At 39.4% G+C, this 27,373-nt stretch overlaps 3 protein-coding genes across 7 annotated transcripts in view; 2 read left to right on the forward strand and 1 right to left on the reverse strand.

Annotated features, from left to right (window-relative positions):
* furinb (furin (paired basic amino acid cleaving enzyme) b) overlaps positions 1-6,713 on the reverse strand; it is an 86,360-nt gene extending 79,647 nt beyond the window's left edge. For 2 of the 4 annotated variants that reach the window (XM_041997964.1, XM_041997962.1), the window contains exons 1-2: positions 6,247-6,713; positions 5,923-6,012 (exon numbers count right to left, since the gene is read on the reverse strand). The gene's annotated coding sequence lies outside the window, so the exon portion shown is untranslated. The remainder of the gene's footprint in view (positions 1-5,922; positions 6,013-6,246) is intronic. The other 2 variants (XM_041997963.1, XM_041997961.1) reach the window with 1 other exon arrangement.
* A 524-nt stretch (positions 6,714-7,237) lies between these two features.
* On the forward strand, positions 7,238-16,677 carry accs (1-aminocyclopropane-1-carboxylate synthase homolog (Arabidopsis)(non-functional)). The gene is made up of 16 exons (XM_041997692.1): positions 7,238-7,650; positions 7,815-8,469; positions 8,560-9,308; positions 9,405-9,464; positions 10,391-10,461; positions 10,583-10,652; positions 11,316-11,382; positions 12,557-12,654; positions 12,792-12,869; positions 13,063-13,163; positions 13,652-13,741; positions 13,833-13,878; positions 13,990-14,131; positions 14,346-14,488; positions 14,598-14,751; positions 15,799-16,677. The coding sequence occupies exons 2-16, from the start codon at positions 7,827-7,829 to the stop codon at positions 16,215-16,217; spliced, it is 2,931 nt and encodes a 976-aa protein (XP_041853626.1). The 5' UTR covers positions 7,238-7,650; positions 7,815-7,826; the 3' UTR covers positions 16,218-16,677.
* Positions 16,678-16,821: 144 nt separating this feature from the next.
* Positions 16,822-21,601, forward strand: si:ch211-256a21.4. 2 transcript variants are annotated; one of them, XM_041997693.1, is made up of 4 exons: positions 16,822-17,394; positions 17,510-17,712; positions 20,429-20,620; positions 20,968-21,601. In XM_041997693.1, the coding sequence occupies exons 2-4, from the start codon at positions 17,520-17,522 to the stop codon at positions 21,279-21,281; spliced, it is 699 nt and encodes a 232-aa protein (XP_041853627.1). In that variant the 5' UTR covers positions 16,822-17,394; positions 17,510-17,519; the 3' UTR covers positions 21,282-21,601. The 2 variants fall into 2 exon arrangements, with proteins under 2 accessions (XP_041853627.1, XP_041853628.1); XM_041997694.1 differs by having other exon boundaries at positions 17,510-17,694.
* The last annotated feature ends 5,772 nt before the right edge of the window (positions 21,602-27,373 follow it).

Raw genomic sequence — 27,373 nt, forward strand, 5'->3', positions numbered from 1 at the left:
AAACGAATACTGCTAATGGCAAAAAGAGACGAAGGCCTTCTGAGGGTGACAGTATCCAAATCCTCTTTCAGACTATGCTGTTCATTTCATAATAATCTGGGATGTAAATTCAACTAACGACTTATTAGGCATGACAAAATGCTGTCCAACTTATTCTAACTGAATAGTAAAATAAGAAGCATGATTAAAAAGAGCCTTTATTTGAACAGAAGTTCAAACAAAATACACTTTCACCCTGGACCATTTTGCTGCCCTTTGATTTGTAGCTCTTTCAGTCACAAGAAAGGACCCTCTAAGTCACATTTAAAGAGAAAAGCTTTGAGGTAAATTAAGTGAGTCAGTGTAAGAAGAGAGATAGGGTGTGGGTATCCGCTAAGTATATCAGTTCAGTCTAAGAAAGATAAAGAGGAGTGAGATGATGCAGAACTAAATGTCTGTTCTGCCTCACTGCTGATGCTATCAAAATGCCATCAATATGCCATTCAGTGCGTCAATCACTGCTATCTTATAAACCATTGGAAGCAGACAAGGAAGATAGTCTTAGTGCCCAAAATGTAAGCCAATTTGTCAAAATGGTGAAAAATCACTTCTACTGTTTTGTGAATTTAAATTTTCAATTTAAACTATCTTAAGTGAATACAAAAAAGGAATGGTAGTCCTTGATTTAACATGCCAGATGATGCCAGCTCATCTGATGGCATATTTACCACTAAACTCCAGACATGTTCTCGATACAAAAAAACATAAAACAATTATAAACAATACCCAACAGCAACGGTAGTCCAGTAGAATAAAAATATAGCCTGATGGCAGATGGATCCACCTCCCGTTCTGCTTCTAGAGCAGAAGTCTCCAACTCCGGTCCTTGTGAGCTACTGTCCTGCAGGTTTTAGATGTCTTCTACTACAACACACCCCTGCACAAGCCTGTTAATGTTAATGCCCAGTAATTTGAGTCAGGTGTGTTGCATTGGTGTAGAATTTAAAACCTGCAGGACAGTAGTTGGAGATCCCTGTTCTAGAGACTCTAGAAACCACTAATAGGTCTGCGTTCTGGGAGTGCAGTGCTCTGTAGGGGCAATAAGGCACAATGACCTATTTAAGATATGATGGTGCCTGACAATTAAGGGCTTTATAGGTTAGGACGAGAGTTTTAAACCCCACTCTAAATTTTACAGGAAACCAGTGCAGAGAAACCAATACAGGAGATATGGGATCTGTTTTTCTGGTTCCTGTTATTACACACACAGCAGCATTTTGGATCAGCTGTAGAGTCTTTATGGACTTGTTGTAGCAACCTGATAATAAAGAATTGCAATAGTCCAGCTTGGAAGTAACAAAAGCATGGACTAGCTTTTTTGCAACTGTTTGTGATAGGGTGTGCCTGATTTTTAAAATGTTTCGGAAATTAAAAAGTAGTCCTCAAGATTTGTTTAATTTGGGGATTGAGAGACAGATCCTGATCAAACTCCCAGGGTTCCTAACGCTGAGGGCCAGGGCAATGTCATCCAGGGCAGCTATATTATTGGATAATATGACTCTGAGGTGTTCAGGGCCAAACACATTAACTTCAGTTTGTCTTTGTTTAATAGTAGAAAGCTGCAGGCCATCCAGGTCTTTGTGTCATTTAGACATGCTTGAAACCTGAACAACTGACTGGTTTTGACAGATTTCTGTTTTCAGTTTCAGAAAATTCAGTTTTCAATAGACTGCTATTTCTTAAATATTTTTCTAAGTATCTTAGTAGTAAGGTTAAATAACCATTTTCACTTTTTGATTAAACTAGGAGTAAAGCATTTGATAGAAGTTTAACTAAACAAACATCAAAAGACATAAAAATCGTCTCATTTTAAAGAGTAAATCAGCATGGACTGTTCATATTTGTGAATATGGATTTTTTTAATAACATCTACTACAAAAATCATAATAGCTGTAGTTTTTAGAGGAGCTCAACTACAAATTAATTTGTCTGAGACTGCCAATTACAGCAAGACATTTCAAAATTGGAAATCTTCTTTCTTTCTTCCCCAAAGCAATCCTCCAAGTTTCTGGAAAGTTATGTGTATCCATGGTGTTCAAAGTGGAGAAATTTAAAGAAGCATCTGCAGCTTTACAGATACATCTGGAAGTGGGTGTGATTTAAGCGCATCAGGGTGGGAGGGTGGTGGTGGAAACATGACCAGAGGCTGTCACTCTTCCTGTGGAGCAATTCTTCTGAGCTCATTAGATGCTGTACTGAAGCCACAAAAACAGGGGTGTGCTGTCACTGAGATGGCTGAAAGGGGGGGAGGAATAGATAGAAGGAAAGAAAAAGAGGGAGGGGGAAAAGAGAGAGAGAGAGTGGGGTTTGCTCTCCTTATATGGCATTGCGGAAAATAACGAGCACATTATGACACAACACTCAAAACACCTTCACTCAAAATACAGCCTGGAGACGAGTTAACAAGGGGCTGCTTACTCTTACAATATACATCAAAGGCCTAAAAATGAGATGAAACTTTAGCCTTCAAACCACAGGAGAATTGAGGCTTTATAATAAAAACTCCAATGAAAAAAACAAAAACAAAAAAACAAAAACAAAGAAAAACAAAACAACAAAACAAAACATTAGTTGCATAACTTCTAATGAGATCAGTGCCACACTGGAATTAATGTGCCTGTGGAATTGCAGAGGTGGATAAGTGACCTGCAGTATGCTAAAATAACATGAGAGCTTTGAATTAATAATTCAGAGCCTTCTGTTTTAAAGTATTGAGAGGCCTCTCAGTGCGGCTCATGCCATGATAATAAAGAGGGAATTTAATTTGGATCAAAGATTACACTTTTCCCTCACTTTTGGAATGGAGGGACAGTATGAAACAGGTTGTGTCTTTAAAAACAGTTTGCATTGATAACTAGTCTACAAAATTAATACTAAGCATCCTTTTGTCACCTTCACCATCATCAACTGAGGTGTGTGTGGTACTTATCAATGGCCACAAGATGTTAAGAGATCAGGGATGCACTGCACACTGTATATCAGTTAGTATTTTGATAACCTCATTAAGCCCTTAGTCAACAGTTTCTGCAGAATAAAGACATGCAGATTTAAGGATTTTAAGCTCCGTTAGGAGCCAGGATCCATTATCACACAAAAAGGGAAAAACATATGCAACGTCTTTGGTTAGAACATAATATAAAAATAGTGATAACCCTATACCAGCATGTTGTTGATTATAATTATGGTATACTTTGCTGGTCTTGCAGGGATTACTAAAATAATACAATGAAGTGGTTTAGAGCAAATGATTAAGAGAAATACGTCTAAACTGGCTGATGACAGACTGTCACTAGGTAGTTTAAGCAAGAATATACTATTGTTTTTGCACTTAATTCATGTTTATTTCATGCCGGGTTAAGCACTGTTATTTTATCATTAAATTTCAAATCAAGTTCACTGTTGTTTACCTTAATATGTTACATCTAAAGTTGCTGTCAAGCTTATAAATGCTCATTATTCCAGTGCATTTGATCTCAAAAAGTGCCATCAGCTGTATTTCCATGCAATTAAGATTTTGTGCATTTGTGCATTAAAAAAAGCTGGGTGGAAAGACCAAAAATAAGAAAAAAAAGAGTATGATAAAAAAAAAACAAACAAACAAAAAAAAAAAAGAAGAGCAACCAGTTCAAGGAGAAAATGATAACGTACAAAAACTGCCTGACTTACTAATGCACACACAGGGCAGTAAAAGCAACTCTGCCAAAAGCACAAAGATGTGACTATTTTTTCTCTAAGTCTTCATTTTTGTTGTCTGCTGTGCTGTCTATCACCAGGCCTTCATTTTGTTAATTTATTCTTGGTTTGTTTTCTTCATTTGAGGTTTGACTGGCTCTAATAACTATGTCATTTTGTTGTGCCCCCTCCCTCTCCCTTTTCTTTTCTCTAAATTAATTTATAATCCAAAAGACATTTGGATGAAAACACTGAATTTTGCAAAGCTCCCTAATGACGACATCTGAGGGGATTCTTGTCAAACTGTTTACAAGGGAAATTTATAAGCCCAAAAGCTAAACAAAACGATCATTTCTTTCAATGGCCCCATGAAAAAAGCCATAATCCCACAAAGGCATCAGAGCAATGTGTTTATCATTGTGTAGCTTAAATGTGGCATAGAGGAGACATGATAGACAGATCACATCATAAAATATGAAAATGGGCTTTTAAATATCTCCAATATCTATATTAGTACTGGAATTACAAATACAGTATTTGTAGCACAGTAAAATACTGAAGGATCACTCAGGCATCGTTTCCAAAACTATTTTAAATTCCAACAGAAGCAGAATCCATCTCATGACACCCTTTCAAGCACATTACGAGACAAGCAAACTGCCAGTTTCCTCTGCACACATGAGGAAAATACTCGAATCCCAGCTGCTGAGGTGAAACGTCACATGAGCATCTTAAATAGTGCAAAGGTGATATAGCTCAAACAGAGGGTGTAAATTTATTTTTTTCCTTTAAATTTTGGTACCACTCAGGTGAGATGGGTTTCCATACACTTTCATGCAGCCGTACAGGCAATTTGCATTGGTAATGACAAACACACGATTCCACGACAGACCATATGCAGCACTCCGGCTCTATTTCAGGCAGCCCATCAGCCAAATCAACACCCACCATGTGCTCTGGGCTGCCCTCTCACAGAAAACCAAGGCACACAACCAAGCTGTAGCATTTGTGAAGTAGCACTGACAGCCAAGTATCCTCTCCTGAGAGGGAAAATTGTTCCGAGTTAGAGTGTGATCGGAAAAGAAGAGGCAGTGCACAACCATGTTGTGCTCTTTCACGATAGCAATGCGCAGCTAGATGCATGTGGTATGATGATCATCTGAGACGCAACGTGAAGTCCCACTAAAACCTGATCCATCCTAACTCCCACTACCCATGGGTTGCAGAAATGGAAAAGCCTGATAAAATGCTGCATGGGGAAGCAGCAAAGTGTCCAGGAGAAGAAATCAATTGTGTAAATAATGTCCCATAGAGAGATTCAATCCAGTTTTAAGAGCCATCTCAGTCTTGGCATTTTTCCCTGTATTAAACTTCCCTTCTTCCACAACACTCTCTAGTTTACAGATGAGTTATATTGTTGATGCGTTTGCCTTTTCACTTCTTTTTCCTCCATTGCAATCCTGTTTTATTTCTCTAATAAAATGTATGCTCCAAAGAACTGGAGAATTAACAGTATATTAGCCAGTACTGTGAGAGATGAACCCTCTGAGCTGGAAAGTTGGTATTTTAGGGCTGAGGTAGTCCAACATCCTCTAATTATATAAACTTACGTGCAAATCCTGTTAATGTCCTTGTTCTTTAGTTAAACATAGGTCTAATAAAGAGGAGCAATATGAGCTTTGCAGGGTAATTCTTTAAAAAAAAATTGGTAAGACTGCGTAATCCGGCTGAGAAGGATGCTCAGAGCCATGCTGCAGCTGGTGACCTTGACTTCCTTTTCTTGTTGATATCCCGGTGGAAAATAAAATAATAACAATGTTTACCTCGGGGCAAGATGGAATATGGTACATCATCCTAGCTATACGTTTGTTGTTCAAACTGAGCACAAATAGGCACAAATATTGTATTTGATGACATTGTGAAGAGGAATAGTGGTCTAAACAATTTCAGCCTTGCCTGAGGGGCAGCACTAACTAAAATATATCACAGCAATTCTCTCCTTACACTGATAAAAGTACTTGATGAGGGCTTTACCTTATTAAGGCTTCAGGGTGAATAAATAAGAGAGAAAAAAAAACCTAAACATCTAAGTGTGAGGAGGAGAGACAAATAAGGCTGGAAAGTGGAGCATAAATCTGAATTAACCGAGTCAAATTAAACCTGGTGCAGGAAACAACACTGTAAATACATCTAATAAAACAAATATCTTACCCACAATAAACTTCAGAGAGGACATGATTCAGATTGAAGCTGGGTATTCTCTCCAAGACATGTCTCATTCAGCAATGAAAGCCTTAAAAACTACAAAAAAAAAAAACATGTTACACACGCTCACATTGGGAAAGGATTCATCTGACTGGGAGGATTGGTGAAGTCTGCTGGCAGAGATGCTGAAATGCTCTCCGCAAATATTCCCATTGTTCCCACCCACACTGCCACAGCTCCCCTCCCAGGTTTTTTTTGACAAACCAAACTCGTACATCTTTATAAAGAAACTAATGTACATTTTTTTAAGTTGTTAGTCCTAACAGTTACCTCAGAAAGTCAGATGCCAGCAAAGACCGATACGTCATGCCTCCTCATCCTCTTCTTCTCGCTCCGGGCGGAGACTCTCCTTTCTCCTGTGGTTTGACTTCCAACTTTGCATTTATTCTGACGGTGTGCGCCCTTTACTTAGTCCAGAAGATGAGTTGTAATGCTAACCGCACGCATCCATCTTTTACCCCCAAAAGTCTTGAATTCAACTACTCCGTCTCGCCTTTCATTCGGCCAGAACTTGACATCACCATGGTTATATTTGACCAAATAACTTAAACCGTCGCACCCATTTTCTTAAAAACAAATGTTTTACTCATCTTAAGTTGATCATCTGCCGATTCTAATACGTTAAGATTAATTAACAACAACCGTAAAATAAACTGACAGATAGAAAAAAGGACGTAAGAGACTACGTTCCAATACAATGTAGCGGTTTACTATTGGATGGAGATAACAACAAACAGCCACAAACCCCTTTCTCCAGGAAATACGTCACATTTAGTACCAAGTGGATTATTGTGTATGCTTGATTTGTGTCACCAAGGTTTTTAAAAGGGGCGGCTCGCTCTTTCAAACAGCTAGAACCTTGAATAAACTCATATAAATATACGTTCATAAACTTTTTGATTTTGACAACTCATCTTTTTAATCAAGTAAAAAAAGTGTCCCTAAGGAAGTATACTTTTTAATGTATATATATATATATTTATGGAAATCGGTAATTAAAAGAAAAAGAAAAACACATACAAATATCAGTTTACATAAATATGTATTTAGTGTCTGGTGAAACTTTTTTGGATTTCGATATTATGTCAATTTTATAGTTTCTACGGTTTATTTAGGCCACTGTAGTTGTTTCAGCGTTAATGTATTCCGGGTCACACCTGTGTAGAAAACACGCAGCCTATTAATCCTGTCAACGGATTTGAGCGCTGTACGTGACCGCCATCTTGTGGATAGATAGCGAACTTACAAACACAAATAAAACCGCACACCGTACGGTAGAGGGGGCCATAGCTCAGAGCTTATGGTCTCACTCTGACTCGCATGTTTGAGTCTACCCCGTTACAGCATGGTACAAGTGAAAACCACCCCGCTTTCAGCAGCTCCGCCGTTAACACGGGCCAAAGTTATCCCGGAATAAGGACAGCACGCATGTGCCGTAAACCCGGATGTAGATATTTCTGTTCGCGTCTGTTCCCCATTTCTCCAAGTTGTGACAAATTTGCTGTAGTATAAGTACAAATGATATATTTTAGAACCCGCTGGACAAAGCCTAACCATTCCGAACCAGTCGAAACCAGGTTAATCAGTCGTGACATGTATCACTTACGTGGATGTCACATAGTGACAGCCTCACAACAACAATCTTTTACCGAAGAGCTGCACTGTTGATATACGGTGAGAAATCAGGAGAGAATTCATTGTATAAATGACCACGTACATATTTTCTGCTGTCGCACTACATCACATGAACTATAAAAAACAATGCAACGTTTTGTTGGCTCTCCCGAAGTTCAAGTAGAGGCAGGCTCATCTCACGTGTGTTTGCTTCTGTTTTGCAGAGTACAACTTAGATGATGGACTTTCGCGGCAGGAGGCATGAGAGAGGCAGCAACTGGACCGACCCGGAGATTGTGGAGCTGCTCCAGCTGTGGTCCGACGAGTCGGTTCAGATTGAACTAGAGAGCTCATTGCGCAACCAGCGCGTATTTGACCGTATTGCCCATATTCTGCGTGAAAAGGGCATTTACCGCACAGGTGACCAGTGCAGGGAGAAGATAAAAAAGATGAGGCTGGAGTATCGCCGCATCAAAGATAATCACAAAATGAGGACTTGGAAGTTCTATGATGTGATGGACCGAGTACTGGCGAACCGACCTGCCATTACCTACTCCTCCCTTGGTGGAGCTGTTATAGCTCAGCAGGTGTTTCAGAACTCAGGTGGGTCTGACACCTACCTGCAAGGAGTTCCGGCAGGCTCATTTGGTCCTGCTTCCTCGGGTGGGTTTTTGTTTGGTCAGCCCCCTAAAATAGGAGATTCGTTGGATATTAAATGTGAGGATGTTGAAGACAGCATGTTGAGCTCCAGTGTTGCACCCCCCGAAATGTATTATGGCACTGGAGATGAGCAAGAAACTGATGGACAGTCTCTGCTCGGAACAGAAGACACTCTGGGTCAAGCTGAGAGCTCAGCAAATACAAGAATCTCACCCTCAGGTTGTCAGTCCAAACACAAGCATCATCATTAACATTGTCAGTATGAGCATATGATTAATAACTTATAATCTTAACTCTTTTCATACCCAGGTTTTAGTGATCTGAACATTTCTGCCTCTGCGACAGCATCCAGCCAGACTGTTGCTGGTCCACAAGACACATCTGACCAGCCCAGTAAAGGGGGTTCTCATCCTTCAACTTCTATGAGACACAGGAAGCGTCGGCGAGGTGGGAAAACCTCGTGGGGCCATGGGGGTTGTAGATCTGATGGTCAGGGAAATCTTGATAAAGCCCTGGTCAGCTTTCTGAGCTGGCAGCAGTCTGCAGAGGAGCGTCTCCTCTCCCTGGAGGAGGCGAGGTTGGACCGAGAGATGCAGGCTGAGGAGCGTAGGGAGCAGCAGGAAGAGAGGAGGGCGGAGCAGGAACGTCAGCACGAGCTCCGTTTGTTCAGCATGCTCACAGGGGTGTTGTTTGCTGTCAGACAGGGCGCTCAGGCCACAGCACCGCCTGATCCCTGCGTGTCACCTTCAGCTCATCTGTCAGCTCCACTGATGACCACAGCCTCCCCCTCTGTCTCATCATCTTTATCTCAGCCAACTGCAGAACCTCCCACCGTGCAGGCCGTCTCCACTCAGGAGACAAAAAAGTCACAGCTCACATCTGTCACGGCCCACCAAATGTCAGAGAATGTTTCTGCACCACTGAGAGGTGCAGAGGCTCCTGGCCGCAGTGCGTACCTGTCCAATCGTGGTAACAGCATCCGACAGCATCAAGGCATTCTGCAGGAGGGTTTTTACCAGTATGGAATGGACAAACACCACCACACAGATAACCCTGATGTAAGTGCTTTAAATAAAGTACTAGCTTTAAGTGCTGCATAGCGCTAAAAAAAGGCCCTTTGAGGATGATTTAAAAGATTGTTTTCTGTTTTCCAGGGTATACTCAACTTGGGTACCAGTGAGAACAAACTATGCTACGATCTCCTCCATACAAGAGTAAGATAAATAAGATTACATTCACACCTCTGGAAAATGCTCTCATAAATGTCCACCAGGGTTCATTTGTGCATGAAACCACAGCATGCATACAGGACGTCTGGCTTTATGAGATGACAGTAATGAGGTTAAGTCACAGCAAAGACAATGAGGGAGATATTTGTCCTCTACACAAAGCCAAATATACTTTTTTTGAGTTTCTGAGCATATATGTTCTGTCTCTAAAACAAGGTTCCCTGTATGTGAAAACAAATTCATAAACTGGAGGAACTCATGGTTTTTAAAGCACTTCTGGGTCCTTTGTGGTGATTTCTAAAGGTGCTCTTTTGATCCTTCAGGTGTGATGACTTCTTTTTAACTTGATGCAAGGGTTCGTGCCCTAAGGTGAAAAAAACCCCTTTGCTTTATTTAAAAGGGTAACTGGCCTACAAAAATGATCAAAGGAACTCTTGAGTTGATTTAAAACTGTTAAGAGCTATTTTTTTTTTACATGAAAGATTTTTAAAAAAAATGAAAAACGCGTTGCCACCAACTAGGTCTCCATCAGGGTCAGTGTCAGCTGTGGCTCACACAGCTGTGTTAAATGTCACCAATGAGCTAAACCACACCTCTGTACAAGTTTAATAGTTTTTGTAGGCCAATCGCGCTTTCAAATACAGTAAAGGTTTTTCATATTGAGCAAGAAGCCCTGCATCTGGGTAAAAAGAAGTCATAAACAGGGGGATGTAGCTCATAAAAGGACACATGGTTTACAGATTAACATATGAGGAGGAAAATATGGCGTCAGTACACATAAAAAAATAATGCCGGCAGCAAAGATGACATTCCAGACACAAGCGCAATGGATGCCAATATGTTTTTGACACTAACTGTATTTTAAATGATTCGGCCTGCATACGAATAATCCGTTTTCCATTCTGCCACAGCTGACTGAACCTGACATGCTTCACGTTGCCCCCTCCTTGCTGCAGTATTCGGACTGGACGGGACACACTTTGTGAGACATTTCAAGGATTTTTAAGCTTGAATGAGGATCACAATTGCCATTCCTTTTAATAATAATAATAGAAGATAAACATGAACATTCTGACAAATCTTTCCGTCCTGCTTTCCTTCAGCCTGAGAGAGGAAGTGGCAAAATTCCTGACTCACTACTGCTGCTCTCCAAAGCCACTGAATGCTGACAATGTAAGTAAAGAGTATTTCTTTTATTGCCACTATGAACACTGTGTGTAAGACAGCAGCTACAGTCATTTGAATACATTAAAGCTTAATAGAATTAAGGGAAAACATATAAATAGTAATGATAAAATGCTGTGAAAACAACCCACACACTTTATGTTGTGAGGTTCATACACACTGGAGTGTTAACCTTTTTGCATGCAATATGCCAGAGGGAACTATTACAATTTATACACCATTAATGTAATTGCTGTAGAAAGTAGGCACTTTGCATATTAAGAGTTGACATGCGTAGAATACAAAAGCCAGCAAATATAATAAATCTTTTGAGTTTGAGGCACCGAGAATCGGTAAATGAACCATGTTTTAGGATTGACTGCTTCTCCTTGACTTTAAATTACTAGTATATTAAAAAAGATCCAAGATTTAATGTATTCAGTATAATACACACAATCTTTTAACCTAATTATAGACGTAGTCCCTCTGCCACCTATGCAGATGAAGTCTCACACAAATGAACAATGAACAAAAACAGCATCCTGACTGTGGTTAATTTGTAGTTGTAACAACTGGCTGCTTTAGTAGGTGAATGAATTTGTGGCATATTTATTAGCTCCCCTTCAATATTAACTGAATCTTTCATTCCACTTTGTGTTTGTGTGTGCTCAGGTTGTGGTGATGAATGGCTGTGGATCCCTCTTCTCATGTTTATCTGCAGTAATTTGTGATCCGAAAGGTAGGCTCATAAATGCAGTGACTTATCACACACACACACACACATTAGGCTTGTCCTAAACTGAATACAAATGTGCATGCAACAGAGTGGACATTTTCTTCCTCCACCTTTTTTGCCTGTTTTTTTCTTTCTTTTTGTAAAAAGATACAAGGCAACAGGAAAAATTTGACTAAATCATTTTAAACAAACCAGTTATTTAGGAGGCTGCAAAAATTGCACATTTTCTTTGATTAAATTCAATTCAGCTTTATTTGTATAGTAGCAGTTAGCAAAAACGTCATCTCGGGACACTTTACAGACAAATTAATGTGAGCCCATTTATAATAAATAACAGCCTAGTTCAGGAAAACCAACAGATTGCATAAAATCTTGATTTTGATCCATCCTGAACACGCAAGAGGCGACAGTGGAAAGAAAAACTCCCTTTTAACAGGAAGAAAAAACCTCCAGCAGAACCTGGTTCAAGGAGGGCGGCCATCTGCCTCGATCGGTTGGGATGGAGAGGACAGAGAGAACTGCAACTTTTAGCCTGGTAGACCTGCTAAGAGAGAAGAAATACAAGCTAATGCTGCCTATACTGTCATATGTTTATACATGGAAAATGAGGAGCAGAGAGATGAAAAGGATGTGATCAGTGCATCATGAGATGTCCCTCAGCAGTTTAAACCGATAGAAGCATAACTAAGGGATGGCTAACCACCACTGTAAGATTTATTAAGAAGGAAGATTTTAAGCCTGATCTCAGAGAGCTGGTTCCACAAGAGAGGGGCCCTGAAAGCCATAGGCTCTCCCAAAGGCCCTGCTTCCCATTCTGCTCTTGGAGAATGCAAATGAAGACCTCTTTTTAAACCAGTATAGGGCATCATATTTGTTTAAAAACAAACTTATGAAAATCCCAAGCCTAAAAAGCAGCCCACGTTTATCTGATTACTGCCAGCATGGATGACTAAGCCAGAGGTAGCCTGTCAGTGGTGCTGCATTAGGAATGAAAATTACCACTAATAATATAAACAGTATCTAATATGGTTAATTTAAAATACATCATGCATAGATCCTCAGAGCATAAAGCGTATTGCATGTGTGTTGAGATGTAAACACAGGTGTTCCAAGTTGAATAAAGTAGCTTATGTTTAGTTAAATCTGACTGTATGTGCATCGTGTTTCTGTGTTGTAGATGCAATCCTCATTCCTACTCCTTTCTATGGTGTTATCACTGAGGATCTGCACTTCTACAGTGATGTAAAACTCTTCCACGTTCCTCTCGATTGTGAGGTAGGAATACCGAACCAGACTTATAACATTTAAACTTGTTTGGTAAAAGACATTTGTATTTTTGCATTCACTTGTGTGTCATGTTTAATCCCGATGTGTGTATAAATATAATCATTCCTGTTACATTTAATTCTTAGGCTGATGGCAAAGATGGCAAACCTTTCCATCTCACTGCAGGGAAATTAGAGGAAGGTCTTAAAAGGGCCAAGCAGGAGGTAACTAATGAAAGTGTTTCTTCTTAAGTACTTGCCTTTAATGAATATTTAGATATAGACACAAACCTCTCAGAATGCAGATGAGAAAAACTCCTTAGATGCTCGATTTATTTTTTTTCATCTTTGTCTCTAAAGACTGTGCAAACACAATTTTGCAGCTTATATTTACTTTGAACTTTCACGTTTATTTAAGGGCGTTAATATTCGAGCTGTGATTCTGATGAACCCCCACAATCCTCTGGCTGAGATCTACACTCTGAAGGAAATGATTGGCTTCTTGGAGTTTGCCAAAAGGTGTGTTTGTTCCACCATTATCTCACGCAGTGGCCTACTGTAATCCTTCTCTGTAGTCATGTGGTGCTCTTATAAGCATTTTGCCAAGTCACTGCATGCACTTCATACCTTGGATCTTTTTCATTTTACGGCACACACACCTTGTACAGGAGCTGTGTCCCATGTGTGGAATATGAAGCATTTGTCACATAGTTTTATCACCTTTCTTAACCATCAGCATATTGCCAAGGAGGGAGTCTCCTGCATCATGTACTGTTATCTGAATGATCTTGCCAGAGTAATTCCCTCCACAGACCCTTCAAATCACAAAGCTGTTGTAACCATAAATCTCAGGGCTTTTATACTAGCAGCAGGCGCTGAAGGAGCCTTTATACATTTATGTTGCATTTTCTTTGTCATAAATAGTGAACGATAAAAAAATTTAAGCTCACAGCGCTGCACTGAAAATATGTATCTCTGTTATCATCTGCTTTTATTTCTCACTTCAGAAACGAGCTCCATGTCATTGTGGATGAAGTGTACATGCTGACTATCTTTGATGAATCTGTCACCTTTCATAGTGTCCTTAGCATGGACAGGTACTGCATGATTACTAGATCTCACGCTTAATCATTGCAATTTTGACTGAGAACATTCTCTTATCTCCTAATAATATGCCGTTTATTTCAGTTTGCCCGACCCACAGAGGACACATGTGATGTGGGGGATGAGCAAGGTGAGCACTGCCGAGGTTTGATAGTGTGTGAGACTTTTTATATTCCTGCTGACAGTACAATAAAATCTTTTCTTCAGTGTGTGTTTGCTCTCACAGCTCTCTCCTTTCTAGGACTTTGCAATGTCAGGAATCAGAATAGGCACTCTGTATACGGAGAACAGGGAGCTCGTGGAGGCTTTGGCCCAGCTGGGCTCCTTCCACGGCATTCCTGGACCCTCGCAGCACCAGGTAGCCCAGCTGCTTCAGGACAGAGGTACGAGCCAAGCAGTCACAATGGCTTTACATACTGTACATGTGTCTTTAGAGGGTAGTTTGGTCAAAACAAATCAACATGACTTTACACAATGCTTGTGTTTGTGTTTAGTTGGGTTTGAATAATTATGGATATGGATATCTCTCTTTTTTTTTTTTTTTAGCTTCCTGTCCATTAAATGTATCTATTGTCACTTTGCAATCTCATTCTCTAGAGTGGATCAACAGGAAGTTTTTGCCTGAGAACAGATGTAGACTGAAAGCTGCTCATAGCTACCTGACTGGGGAGCTGCGTAGTTTGGGCATCCCCTTCCTGGACAGGCCTGCTGCACTTTATGTGTGGGCAGACCTCAGAAAGGTAACATTACCAATGCAGGCTGCACAATTTATCTGTGTTGGACTCCTGATTTCTCCTCCCAAAGTGATGGGTTCCTGTAGGTTTCACTTCTGTTTTGCTGTTTTGGTAGTATCTCAGGGAGTCATCGTTTGAAGAGGAACTGTCTTTGTGGAGGCGTTTCCTTAGACACAAAGTGTTGTTGAGCTGTGGCCAGGCCTTCTCCTGCTCCACACCCGGATGGTTCCGAATTGTCTTTGCAGACCAACAGCATCATCTTCAGCTTGGTCAGTCTGTAAACCAGCACAAACAATATATACTTTTTTTTGCAAAACATTTCATACAAATAAAGTTTTGCAACTACTCTTTGTTTTGATTTGTGTACTAGTACACAAATGAACCACCCAGTTCAGTGCTCATAGGGCAAGGATCCAAATTTGAATGTCAGCCCTTCCTGACTGTTAGCATGCAAAACAAAAAAAAAAACTTTTATTGACCTTAAAGAGGTCTGAGTACAATTTGTTTTCCTTTAGACAGAGCTCTTCCCTTTGGTTATATTATCTTGTAATAAGCATTATGTTTGAGTGTTATAAATTTAATTTGGCTGCTTACAGAGTTTCCATATGCAGTGAGATCACTGCAAAGTTCTTACCAGCAGTGATAAAAACTGCCTAAATCCTGAAGAAAAGATGTACTGTACTATGCTATATGAAGTGAAACATGATAATCCTTTCCAACAAGCTTGTGGCACCCAAAACTCAAAGCCACATCCCATCTGACTCTTCGTCATTATGTTCATATAGTCATACACAAGCAGGCGTTCTCACTGTTGTAATTTAATTTCTCTTTTAGGACTGGGAGCCTGCATTCTTGCTTTTATTATCCATTCAGTTACAAAGTATGAAGTAATATTTTTCACTGAGTTGTCCACATGTTTACACCCTACATGAATACAGTGATTTTCTTACAGCAGATCTACTTCAACATCTACCACATCATGTAATATAAATGCAGTCCCATCTTCTTCCTGCTGTGGCTGTATTTTCCTTCACGTCGTTCTTGTGACACACAACATTTCTTTTTTTATCAAAACAAAGAGTGTCTGTGTTTTATACACACTGTGCATCTGTCTGATGAAGGTCCTATGCTGAAATGTGTTGAGTTAAATATCATCCTTTTCAGTTAATTTTGTTAAAGTTGTCAAAAAATTGTTCCCTCTAATTCTTAGATTGTCTTAAACTCGTCATGTTATAGACCTTTGTGTTTTCCTAGCACATCATCTCTGCGTCTTACACTAGTTGCATGAATAATAGCAACGTTTTGTGTCATTTCAGGCATGAAGCGAATTCAGAAGGCTTTAAAAGAAGCTGAAGAGAAAAGAACCAGCCCTAATGCACACGCCATCAAAGGGGCAGTTGAGGAAAGCAAAAAGTCTGTGAAGCAAGACAATGCAGAGTCGGACAATGCTGTGATTATCAATTCAACATCATCACCCCAGAGCAAGTCATCAGACCAGCTCAAAGAGAGGGATAGCCCTGTCCCTGTCACTGGCTCACTCGACTCTGAGGAGTTTGTTTTGCTAGACTGCCAAACATCTAAGCCCGCGGAGAGTCTGGACTCACTTATTGGTACGCTCAGGCAGCAAATCCATTCATCTGATTGGCTGGAGAAAAATACTCCAGAGCTTACTGCTGGAGAGGACCCAGAAATTCTTGATGTATTCAAGGCCATGCTGCAAAGAGCCAGAAAGTAAAAGCTTAGAATAAACATGCTCAAGTGTAGCTGCCAGATTTCAAGAGGCAGTGCTTCTTGCTCTCTGCATTTCGGGTAAAAAATAAAAAGAAGGAAAGAAGCACCCGGCACAAGGTCAAGTGTGATTACTGTATGAAGGGTAAATCAGCCGAGAATAAGATAAAGAAGGTAGGTGAAGAAAATACATTAGAAGCGAGGATGAGATGCAAGTACAGTATACATCTTGAAGTCTTACTGTGAAGCTGCTAAGAGAAATTGCCTCCTTTTTAAAATTTCTTTTAAACATTTTAGAGTGTTTACCTTTATTCAAAGTGAATGCCAAATATAATTCAACCATGATCAGCCAGGTTCTCTCCTCACTCATAATAAATTAATTCATTTTGGTTGTGTACAGTTTATTTTATTAAAATGATTTGCTTCAAGTTATTCATTTGTGAATAAAGGTCTTAATTATTTCCTTGCTTCACGATCATTTATCTACAGTAGTTTTTATCTTAAGATGTGTCTGCAATGTTAGTTATTGTGGAACATCCTCTGTAAAAACTACAGACATTTTTCTAAACGTTCGGGTGGTCTGTGGGCGCCCTTCCATCGCAGCAAAGGAAATCGCAGAGGGTGGTAGTAAAATGATGAAGAGGAAACATAGCTGACGCTCTCAGCCACAACAGGGTTGTTGCCAACTGTAAAAAAATTGAGAGTGGGATTTCCTCTCATATTTTGTCACGTATAATGAGTCGATTACGCCCCTCCACACAGGCTGTACATGACAAACAAATGCCGGTGTTATGTCATAGTATAGTGCCTCCTAAATGTCACAGGATTTTGGACTTTCTAACTTTTGTGTAAAAAGTTATTTATCATGTACACACAGACACTTCTGTTTCCCTAAATAGTAAATTGCAGTTGATACAGATTTCACTTTCTCTGTTGTTTGACTCAGTAAATAAATGACAGTGGAGAATTTATGGGGGAATTTCTCCAGTGACTGGGGGAGTTTCCATTACAGAAGAGGTGGAGTCAACGCTGAAGGGGTTTGATCTGTGAGTACTTGTAGTTATGAAAAAGTAGCATCAGTGTGTGGGTAGAGAAGCAAACTTAGTGATTCTTATAGTTGTGTAAATGTGAACTGAAATTGGAGCAACTTCACGTCCTTCTACTAACAGTGTTTTGTCTGAAAGGTAAGACATGCTTTCTTACCATTCTTACCAAGTTGATGTAAACAACAGGGTTAGAACTGGGCTAGATTTTCCTTTTGTAGCTGTTAATCCCTGCTGCTTTCTTTTTCTGTTTCAGAGGAGGAGAGATGAAGTTTCTTGAGCTGGGAGACTCCACCAGTCGCTTCAGGTCTGCTCAGTCCTGGTTGGGATTAACAGGTTGCCTCTGTGTGTGTTACGCTGTCTGTACACCCTTCTGGCTCAAAGATAAGGGACTGTGGGCTGAGTGGAATGACAGCAAAAGTGATGAGACAAATAATGAAGGTGATACTGTTTTCAGTGGTGAGTGAAAAGCTGTTTTTATTTCTCTTACATCTTTTTTTCAGTTTGCAAATGTAGTCTGTAAATGTCACTCTGAGTTAGGGTAAGAAGGCTGGTTGAATAAAACATGTTTAGGAAGGGAGTATATTTAATAAGGCAAATGCATGTCTTTGCTGTGCTGATTCGATAAGGCACTGCATCTGCTAGAAATCACTAGAGATTAAGAGAAGGGATTTGTTTTACTTCTCTTAATCTGTACTACATCAATATCAGAAGGACCATCCGATAAAACACAGCTTGCCAGCAGTGGTAAACAAGTGTGGACTTGCCGCTGTACTGGAAGATTGCATTCCTGGCATTCGCTGAAGTTTGCGCAAAGTTGATGTTTATATTGTCAGGCAAAAATGAGCCATGCTGTCTCTAAAGTGGACCTTATTTAGATGGCACAATACATTTCTCCAAAACTGGTCTATACTTTCCAGCATCAGTGATGCCTTCACGGATCTGCAAATAATCATTCAGTGTGCACAAATGCACCATCATGGATACAAATTTATGAAAGCAACTATACTGGATGGTATCTCTGTTTTTATCCCTGCAGATGCAGGGCTTATGGTTTCCGAAGAGTATTTAAAAATTATATTCAGGCAGTTTTTCACCTTACCCCAGCCCAACTTTAAATGAGCGTATAGGCTCCAAAAGCTGGCAGCATTGTAGGGTCTTCTTTATGTCTGTGTTTTTCATTGCCAGGAGAAAATATTAGATTTGAAAAACATCTCTGGAGTCATTTCCACGACATACTTAGCAGCCCATTGAATAGTATTTTTTTTTCTTTCTTAGGAAGATCCCTACCTGATTTAAATGATCTGGAAATCACCTAGCATAAGATCTGGTCAAGCTCTCTAATTTCTGCTCCCCAGTGTTTCTGTTTGTGTCTTTTAAGGCACAGCAAACACCAGAATGTCATTTGTGAAAAGAAAAAAAAGGAAATTTTGCCACAAAATTCTTTTTGGTCACAAACTGAAACTAGATGGGGTTTTTGGAGTCAGACATTAGGACATAAGTCTGCTTGTGAGCAGCCTACTGTATGACAAGAAAACTTTCATTTTCATTTGTTTTGTGACCAACCAGGATAATGATGTCATGATTTATATCTGGTACTACAGCTATGTATGATACCACTTCTTCAAAATAGGATATGCCACCAGACAGAATAACTACATACTCCAAGTCTATTAGCTAAAACACATTAAACAGTAATTAAATGAACAGCTTTAGTTTAAGTGCTGCAGAACGCATCACAGCTTAGTGTCAGTGTGGTCAGAATATCATTGCATTCTTGGCACCTTTTCCTAAAAGAATAGAATTTCTCCTACTGTCTGTCCCTCACAAAACATATTCATCTTCTTTAGAGATGTGTGGTGAGTGCATGAGTCCAAGTCTGATGAAATCACTGGTCTTTGCAATTTTATGTTGAGACACGTCTTGAATTACAGTGTGCACAAAGCAAATAACCCTTCCCCAACTTTACTTCTAAAAGACAAAGCCTTGTGCTCATTTTATTATTTCTTCTGTACAAACCTAATTAGTTGTAAGCACTAATTAGCAAAAGTGGTATTACACAACATTTCCAGTGGCTTTCCCATCTTTTTAATATGTGTTGCTGGTTTCAAATTCCTAGTTAACTTATGTTTTTTTTTTCAATTTAAGTGCTTAAAAAGCAATAAAATCTCTGTTTTACCATCTGATAAGTTGTCCTGATGCAATTTAATTTTTATTGTGGAAAAGTATTGCAAATTCTATTCTACTTCTTTCAAATATCTTCTTCATAGATTTCCAACTTATTTAGAAGTGAAGTTGTATAATTCCACAGATCTCAGTATATTTGTGGATATACAGCATCTCACAGAAGTGAGTACACCCCTCACAGAATATCAAAGATTAGTGCCTATAGTTTGATATTCTTTATATCAGGTTTCATTTCTATAGTGTTGTCCCATGAAAAGATATACTAAAATATTTGCAAAGATGTGATGGGTGTACTCACTTCTGTGAGATACTGTATATATATGTATATATATATATATACATATATATATGAAACAAGTTAGTAATCTGCTTTTCAAGATAGCTGGAGAATAGTGTTACAGGTTTTAGTTACTGCAGTCAGTCAAGGGATAAGTATAAATAAGAAGGAGATGGAAAAAAGCAAAAGTGACAAAAATACTATAACCTATGAATGGTTAATAATTGGCCTGCATTTACAGTACAGTAGCTATATATGAGGTATAGTATATACTGATTAATACTTATTATCAATAATGGAAAAAAGAGATGTTATGGTGCCATTTGTGGTTGCTGCTAGTGAGTAAAACCCCAAAAGAAAACCACCTGTTTGGCAACATAGAAATGTAGTCTTGTAGTTTCTCAATGTGCTTTATTTGCTTGCACATACATGCTGTGTGATTCTTGAGCAAGAACACTACACACACACACACACACACACACACACACACACACACACACACACACACACACACACACACACACACACAGAAACAACTGATAACATAATGAAACCCTCTATTATAATATCTTTGTTTCAGTGGTTTGCACAGAGGGGAAACATCTGCAGCTTGTTTTTTTTTTATCAGTTTAAAACTGAAACATTTAAAGAATATGAGTCTAGTTAACATTTTGATCTTTAGACCTTGTGTGTGTTGTTTCTGCCCTCCAGTTCTGGAAGCAGAGAGAGTATTTGGAGTCGTTTCCTTCTTGATGGCATTGGCCACTGGTGCTCTGTGCCTGGTGATCGCCCTCTGCTGGACATCTGAGACGGTGCGCTCCTACTCCAACACTCGCTCTCTCCTCATTGCAGGACAGGCTCTCTACCCCACCACCCTGCTGCTGCTCACCATGGGCTCCACAGGTATGAAACAAGGCTGCAGACCATGCGCTGCACGTGTTTTCCTGTAAAAGTATTTATAATCCAGAAAAAGTAGTTAGAAAAAACCCGCTTGGAATTAACCTCCAAATAGCCTTTTGGTTTAGGTAGTATGTCAAACATACACCTACAGAAATTCTTTCATGTTCTGCTAATTTACATACCCTGCAGGGCTGCAGTTTTAAAGAGGTTTTTTACTTTCCTGGGAATTGCACTTCATTATCATACAAACTCTTTTCAGAAGCTCCAGGCATATAATAATTGAGCTTAATGACTTTTTCTTTTAGTGGCAACGGTACTTGATTTGACTCATGTATTCCATCTGTCCACAGGTTTCTTCTTCCTCCTCAGCTGGTCTTTTTTCACCCATCAGCACCTGGAGGAAATTCGCCAGGACTTTTCCAGCCTCGGTTCCTCCTACTGGCTGGGGGCTTTAGGCTGGGCTCTACTATTGGTTGTGGAGACTATTGTCTTTATTGCTGAACAAGTGGTTGTGCCAGACATCTTACCTGACTTAGAGAGGGCAGTGGAGTCATGGAGGATAGCTTCTCAACGTGAGAATGCTAAACGCTCCTACAGCATGGGCTATCAACCTGCTGTCTACAAAAGCAAGCTGGCTCTAAAGAGGGTTTTATCAGCACCATGAATGGAGCTCCTAAACAAGATTATGAAGGAGAAAATGAACACACAGAGGCTCCTTTTGGTTAATTTTGTTTTTGAAAACGACTGAGCATCTCTGAACCCTGAAGATAAGTGGGACTGAACTCCCCAACCTCCTACAGGGCTAATTACAGTTGTCCTCCAGTTTGCTTTCAACATGAACTGAAATAAAAAGAAAAAAAAACCAAAAGGTTCAACAAGACTGACTGAAAAACTGGAAACCAAATGTAAGACTGAGAAGTGCTGATAAATATTTTCTCAGTTTTGCTCCTCAGAAAGGAACAGATCCAGAGGTGGAGGCTTCAAGGTTCAAAAAATAATATCACAAACAAAACACCAACACCAAACATTCAGTCAGTGTCCTTACCTGACCGTTTCCATTGCTGCTGCAGATTTCTTAGCAGCAGTTCCACCTTGGATTATTTTTTCCTGTCTCCTGTGAACAGTAGACATTGAGACGACGTGGGCTCCGATGTGAATGCTGTTAATTTGTTATTTTTACAGCTGCTACCTCTCAGAAAACTTTCCTCTGCAGCAAAGGTAACAATTGGTCTTTTTTTCCTCAGGCATTCCTTGCCAGTTCATCAGAGTGTTTCAGGTTTTCTCAAAGTGCAGTTGAAGAAACATTCATAGATCTGAGAAGCTGCGGAAATGGCAAACCTTTAGAAAGATGGGCAATGCACAGCTGAGTTCTTACCACAAAAGGTGTTATGATAGTAGTCAGATGCTATTTGCTGCATGTCAACACTGATAACACAGCAAAAGTTTGCAAAGGCAAGAAATTTCTCCTTTTAATTTCTGTTAAGGCAAACCTTAAAAATTATAATGTAATGAAGCTAGTTAAGACACTGGAGGTTGTCATCAAGAAAAAATGTCTTGAGTGCTGCTATAAACTATTAAAAAATGATAAAAAAAAAATGTCTCCAAGCCTTTGACTTGTTACTGTCTACCTGTTTTAATGTCAGTTGTCCAATCAAACTTTAAGTCTCAAAAGTTAAAGATTCAAAACAAAAACTAAAACTTGGAAAAGCACAAAAGATTTTTTTTGCCTGCGAACTCCACATCTGCCCTCTTTTCTCACCTGCCTTGTGCATTCAAAGCATTCAGCTGCTGGATCTGCTGAGGTTTTGCATCACCAGAGAACAAACTGACTCCAAGCTTTTATTTACTTTTCTCTCACACCTTCCCAGGAGGAAAGGAAGCACTCAAATGCTGGACTGTCTATGTTTACATTCCTAGCCTGCCAAAGTGGGGGAGAATTAAGTGGCTCTGACTCTGTTAATTGGGCGTTAATCAGGTGTTGCTCTAATTAAAAGGCAGTTCCGCCCTGTTGGGCCCTGGTAATGAGTTTGTTATTAAATCCACAGAGGATTTTTGTCTCTTTTTCAATTTACCAATAGGGTAGTGCTTAATTGCTGTGTAAATGAGAGGAATGTCCTTGAAGGTCGTGTTGCATCAGCATGCGATCCATGAACAGAATTGTTCTAGAGTCTCAAATTCTTCCATTTCACTGTAACCTCTCTCGAGTCACTGTCATCTTAATTCAGCATTTTCTTAAAGAAGCTTTTTCAAATATATTAACTAAATCAAAGGTGCAGGTAGCATATATTTCTTTATAGATAAAGCACTTTTAAAATGAACTTTCTTTTCACTTGAAGTTGCCTTTACTTCCCTCACTAGATGCTGGCTGGGCTTTCGAAAGCACACAGTTTCATACCCAACTGCAAAGAAAATCTCCACCTTTTATCTTGTGCTACTATAAATACTGCTCTTTCACCTTTTTAAAAGAAATAGACCAAAGGTCGAGAATGCCTTCAGACTACAACAGGTCAAATCAATATATAGGTTGAAAGAAAGAGATAGAGAGACAGGAAGAAATGACAGATGAATGGTTGAAGATGATGCACACAGATAGGTGGCCTGACACTGGGGGTGGATGTGGGGTGTTTGAGGGTATTTGCGACAGAGACGTCAATCAGACATTGGCGACTGATGTGTGTAAAACACAACCTGGGCTAAAACGTAATCATAAAGCATTAAATTATGTATTTTTTATTCAATTCTGTCCCTATGCTGGATACAAAGCCTTTCTCTCCACTGATGTTGTGTGTCTGTGTTCATAATTACTGATATTAATAAACTTGCCAGATGGGAAAATTAGTCTCGTAATATGATCTTTAGAAGTTTGTATCATAAAGGGGAGAAAAGAGAAAAAAATAGCACCTAAAAACCTGCTGTTTTCTCTTTTACCTTTTGGTGGTGCTGGTGTTGCATCCATTGATTTACCAGGGAGAACTGATGAAAATGGAAAGACACTGCTATTATTTGATGAGTAATGAAATCCAAAAGTTAGTTAATCTATGCATATGTGTGTGCATATGCATAGGTTTGATCTTTATTTGTGAGGTAGACAAAATGTGATTAATATTCTCCATCACATTTCAGAGGCCTTTGAGCCAGAATGTGTCGGACTTCTTAATAAGTCAAGTTTTATTTGGCTTGATCTGTGAGCAGTGATGAATTATGAAATAAAGCACCAACTCCATGCTCTTTGCAGTTTTATTTCTCAACGGTTTACATTATTCACTCAGAACATTTGTAACTTTTCCAGCAGGTTAATGTTGTTACATTCAAAGTGAAGACGCTGAGGAAATACACAGAGACAAGACAGCAGGGGAGAAACAGACATAAAGATCAGAGGAGAAGAGAACAAAGGGGTAGAAGGGATTTGAGATGTCACAAAATAGTTTCTCGCTGCCCCTGTATTCTGCGCCGCTTTGTGTGGTGTCACATTTTGATGAACTTTGTGCATCTCTCTCTTCTCTTCTCTCTAAATCTGAATGTTTGGATTACATCAAAATCAGACTTTGACCACTGCTGTGTTGTGACCTCTACTGCACTGTTATTAATGTAAGTGGAGACTCTTTGAAAATGGAAAAGTCAGGAAATTTGATGTCTGCAGTCCTACAATCTCAGAAAAAGCAGACAGAGAGGGGTGGGTGCATGATGATGTGGGGAGAGTACACCCTGTGTCCTTCAGTCATTTTTCTTGCAGGGATTCAGTTCATCTTGCCTGTAGAATCTGCAATGAGCCATTGCTCTTTGTGACTGACATCCCACCCAGACCACTTCACTGATTGCATTTGTTTCACAGAACTGAAAAAGGATCTTTGGTTGGGGTGGAAATAAAGGATTTTTGATTATTTGCACTCATTCACTGGATTTAAAAGTGCTCGTGTTTACTGTCTCTAGTTCTAAAATCCTTCTTCTGTCTTTCCACTGCAACCCCAAGAACCTTGCCCTTAAATGGTGTCATCTTGGACATCTCAGTCCAGACAATTAAGCTGTAGCCACATTCCGTCCTCATCACTCTATTCATCTCTGGCCAGCTGTAGCCTCTCCCTACTCTTATCTCTGTATGACTAAGGAAATTAAATTACAAATATAATCACTTGGCAGCAGTCTCTTTAACAGCGTGTTTCTGCTTTGCATATAGAGTGTGCTTGCTTTGGCGGCATGTTGTGTGCAGTTACTCATTGGCCTATTTATGACAATGGGATCTACTCCTTTTAGAAGTTGCACACCTTTTCACAGTGACAATGAATGGCATGAGATAATGAAGTGAGAGTAGAAGGAGAAATAAGACTTGAATTTAGCTGTTTTGAAAGGACATAAAAATGAGCACACAATAGCTAAACAATTGAATGCGGTAGATAGTGGCCTTGCATTAAAAGCAATGTTTTCGTTATTCGGTAAAGTGTAAGCAAGTCAGTTACTCTCAGTTTCAAATTAACAAATCTAATTAGTGCTCTTTATGAAATTTTATGCATCGATAACCTACAAAACCTGAACAACATTCTTTACTCACGTATTAAATCTACTTTGGATTAATCAAATTATCAAAACAAATGTCATCTTGTTGTCATGTCCCAGAAAAGTAACTACTGGGTGGATTGTAATGAATTTTAGTAGATGCACAATATCTTAATTCTTTTGGACTTTGACGACAAGGTATTTCTGTGTCAAATGTGCACATTTTCATATAAATGTGCACATTTTCATATCTAAACAGAAACATTTTTAAAGGATTTTTGGGCACTAGAGACCTCCACTTAAATGAGTCATGATAGGAGGGAGAGGACTCAAATCCAAATCGTTTCAGTCAAGGAACCTCAGCCTTTTCTATGTCTTCACCTTTTTTTTTTTTTTTTTTTTTTTACATTATTTTTATTTATGGGACCCAAAACATGGCTTCCTTTAAAAAAAAAAAAAAAAAAAAAAAAATCTTAAGCCTCTCTTGTGTATGATTTTTAACCCAAGTCTGTATTTTTAGCCATTATGATGTATTAGTTATTGGATTAAGTAATTCTAGTTGGTATGCTGGTGGTCCATCTAGAAACAGTTCCTTTATTTGCTTACCATTTCATTTTGCTGTACTGTAGGAAAAACATGGCTGTCTTGGTAATTCCATTTGAACTGGGGTGAATTGCAAGACAGTATCATTCAGTTACTTACTGATGCCAACTGTAGAGTTTAAAGCCACCTTGGCTTAATTTTTTTTTAACACAAGTTAATCCTTTAAACTCAATAAACAGTCCCTATTTGGCTGTGTCTTCCTGTCTCTCCTGCAGGTCTTTCACAATAAGAAAAGCAATGAATTAGAATGATGCACCACCCTCAGGAGCTAAAAGGGAAAGTCAGTAAAGATAACATCAGAAGGGAATGAATTGAAGACCAATATTTTTATCACCACTGTTAGGAGAGAACTATCACAGATCTCTCCTGTATTTTTCCCTTATTCTCCATTCAGAAAGGAATTTATTTGCTCATGTAGAGGCTGTTATTCTTACTTGTACAGGCAGGCCAACAAATACAAAATTGTTTCGATATCATCAGATCCACCTGCTCATTGGCAGCTTTGGGAGCAGGTGGATGGGCTGTTTATTGTGATCTTTATGATTGAGAGCTAGTTACTCTTCCATCCAACTAAAGGGACCACATGTTTGCCAGAATTTTCCTGAAGCATCTCTGTGTTCTGCAGTAGTGAACAAATGCCATATGCCCCCCCGAGTTGGGCTCCACTGCTCAATTCTTTTTTACTGTAGTCAAATCACAGGCTACATTAGACTCTCTAAACTATTGTTCATAAAAATTATAACAAAACGTGACTTTAAATGTCAGTTTGTGGGGTTATGATTAAGCCAAGAGATGCATCATCTTCACCACCAGCAAGATACCATGAGCCTGGATTGGTAAAATAATAGCTCCCTGCTGCATCATGTGAATCACTGTGATGACTGGTTGATAAATGTTCCACCACCCGGCTCTGGCTGAAGCAGTCATTTCTCTCTCCAACTGGAATGGCTGCCAAATGACAACAACCTCCCTGCACCGGCCTCCACCTACCCACCACATCCTTAAAAGCCCCTCCCTGCATCTACTATAATTACTATCCTCTATACATAAGGTTGAGGACAAGTCACTCTATATCAGCCCTAAATCTGCACAAGCTACTGTTTCCATTTGCTTGTCTGAGCTCTGGTAGGAAAAGTGCAGAAAAGGGCAGAGTTGTCTTAGAGTCTCCTGCAATAGGCTTTTTACAAAAGACAAGGAAATAATAAGCAGCTCCAAGAATGTGAGAAGACCTCTTTGTGTTTGGTAGAAACTTAAGACCAGGGACAGTTGGAAGTTTGAGGTGACAGGCAACATGCTGCTCTTTTCAGGCTGTTTGACAAAAAATGGGACTATTTTTTTCTCTCTGCATCTCTCTCTATAGTGACCATGATTTGCTCATTACTGGAAGTGAGTGAGGAGAAAAAAACAAGGAAAAAAAGCAATTTCCAGTTAGTCTAATTTAATTTAAAAATTCCACATCATACTCATTTTCAGATCATAATTTTAATTTCAGGGGTCTACTATAATAGGTTACAGTGCTTTAATGCTAACAACACACATTATTTTTCTCACACCGTGCAGCATCCTTTCCAGGGGGAGCCTTATTTTTTACGTGCATTGCGATTTCGCAAGTCAGATTATATATTAGTGCACTGCAGTGCGGTTGAAAAAAAGGGTTGCTCC

Source organism: Melanotaenia boesemani, chromosome 10 (assembly GCF_017639745.1).
Source record: "Melanotaenia boesemani isolate fMelBoe1 chromosome 10, fMelBoe1.pri, whole genome shotgun sequence".
Lineage (NCBI taxonomy): Eukaryota > Metazoa > Chordata > Actinopteri > Atheriniformes > Melanotaeniidae > Melanotaenia > Melanotaenia boesemani.

Excerpts from the sequence above, each read along its gene's own strand:
- accs (XM_041997692.1), top strand. The coding sequence starts at position 7,827 with ATGATGGACTTTCGCGGCAGGAGGCATGAGAGAGGCAGCAACTGGACC. Across the intron at positions 8,470-8,559 it reads TACAAGAATCTCACCCTCAG|GTTTTAGTGATCTGAACATT; the intron begins GTTGTCAGTCCA and ends TTTCATACCCAG. Across the intron at positions 12,870-13,062 it reads TTAAAAGGGCCAAGCAGGAG|GGCGTTAATATTCGAGCTGT; the intron begins GTAACTAATGAA and ends CGTTTATTTAAG.
- si:ch211-256a21.4 (XM_041997693.1), top strand. The coding sequence starts at position 17,520 with ATGAAGTTTCTTGAGCTGGGAGACTCCACCAGTCGCTTCAGGTCTGCT. Across the intron at positions 17,713-20,428 it reads AGGTGATACTGTTTTCAGTG|TTCTGGAAGCAGAGAGAGTA; the intron begins GTGAGTGAAAAG and ends TCTGCCCTCCAG. Across the intron at positions 20,621-20,967 it reads GCTCACCATGGGCTCCACAG|GTTTCTTCTTCCTCCTCAGC; the intron begins GTATGAAACAAG and ends ATCTGTCCACAG.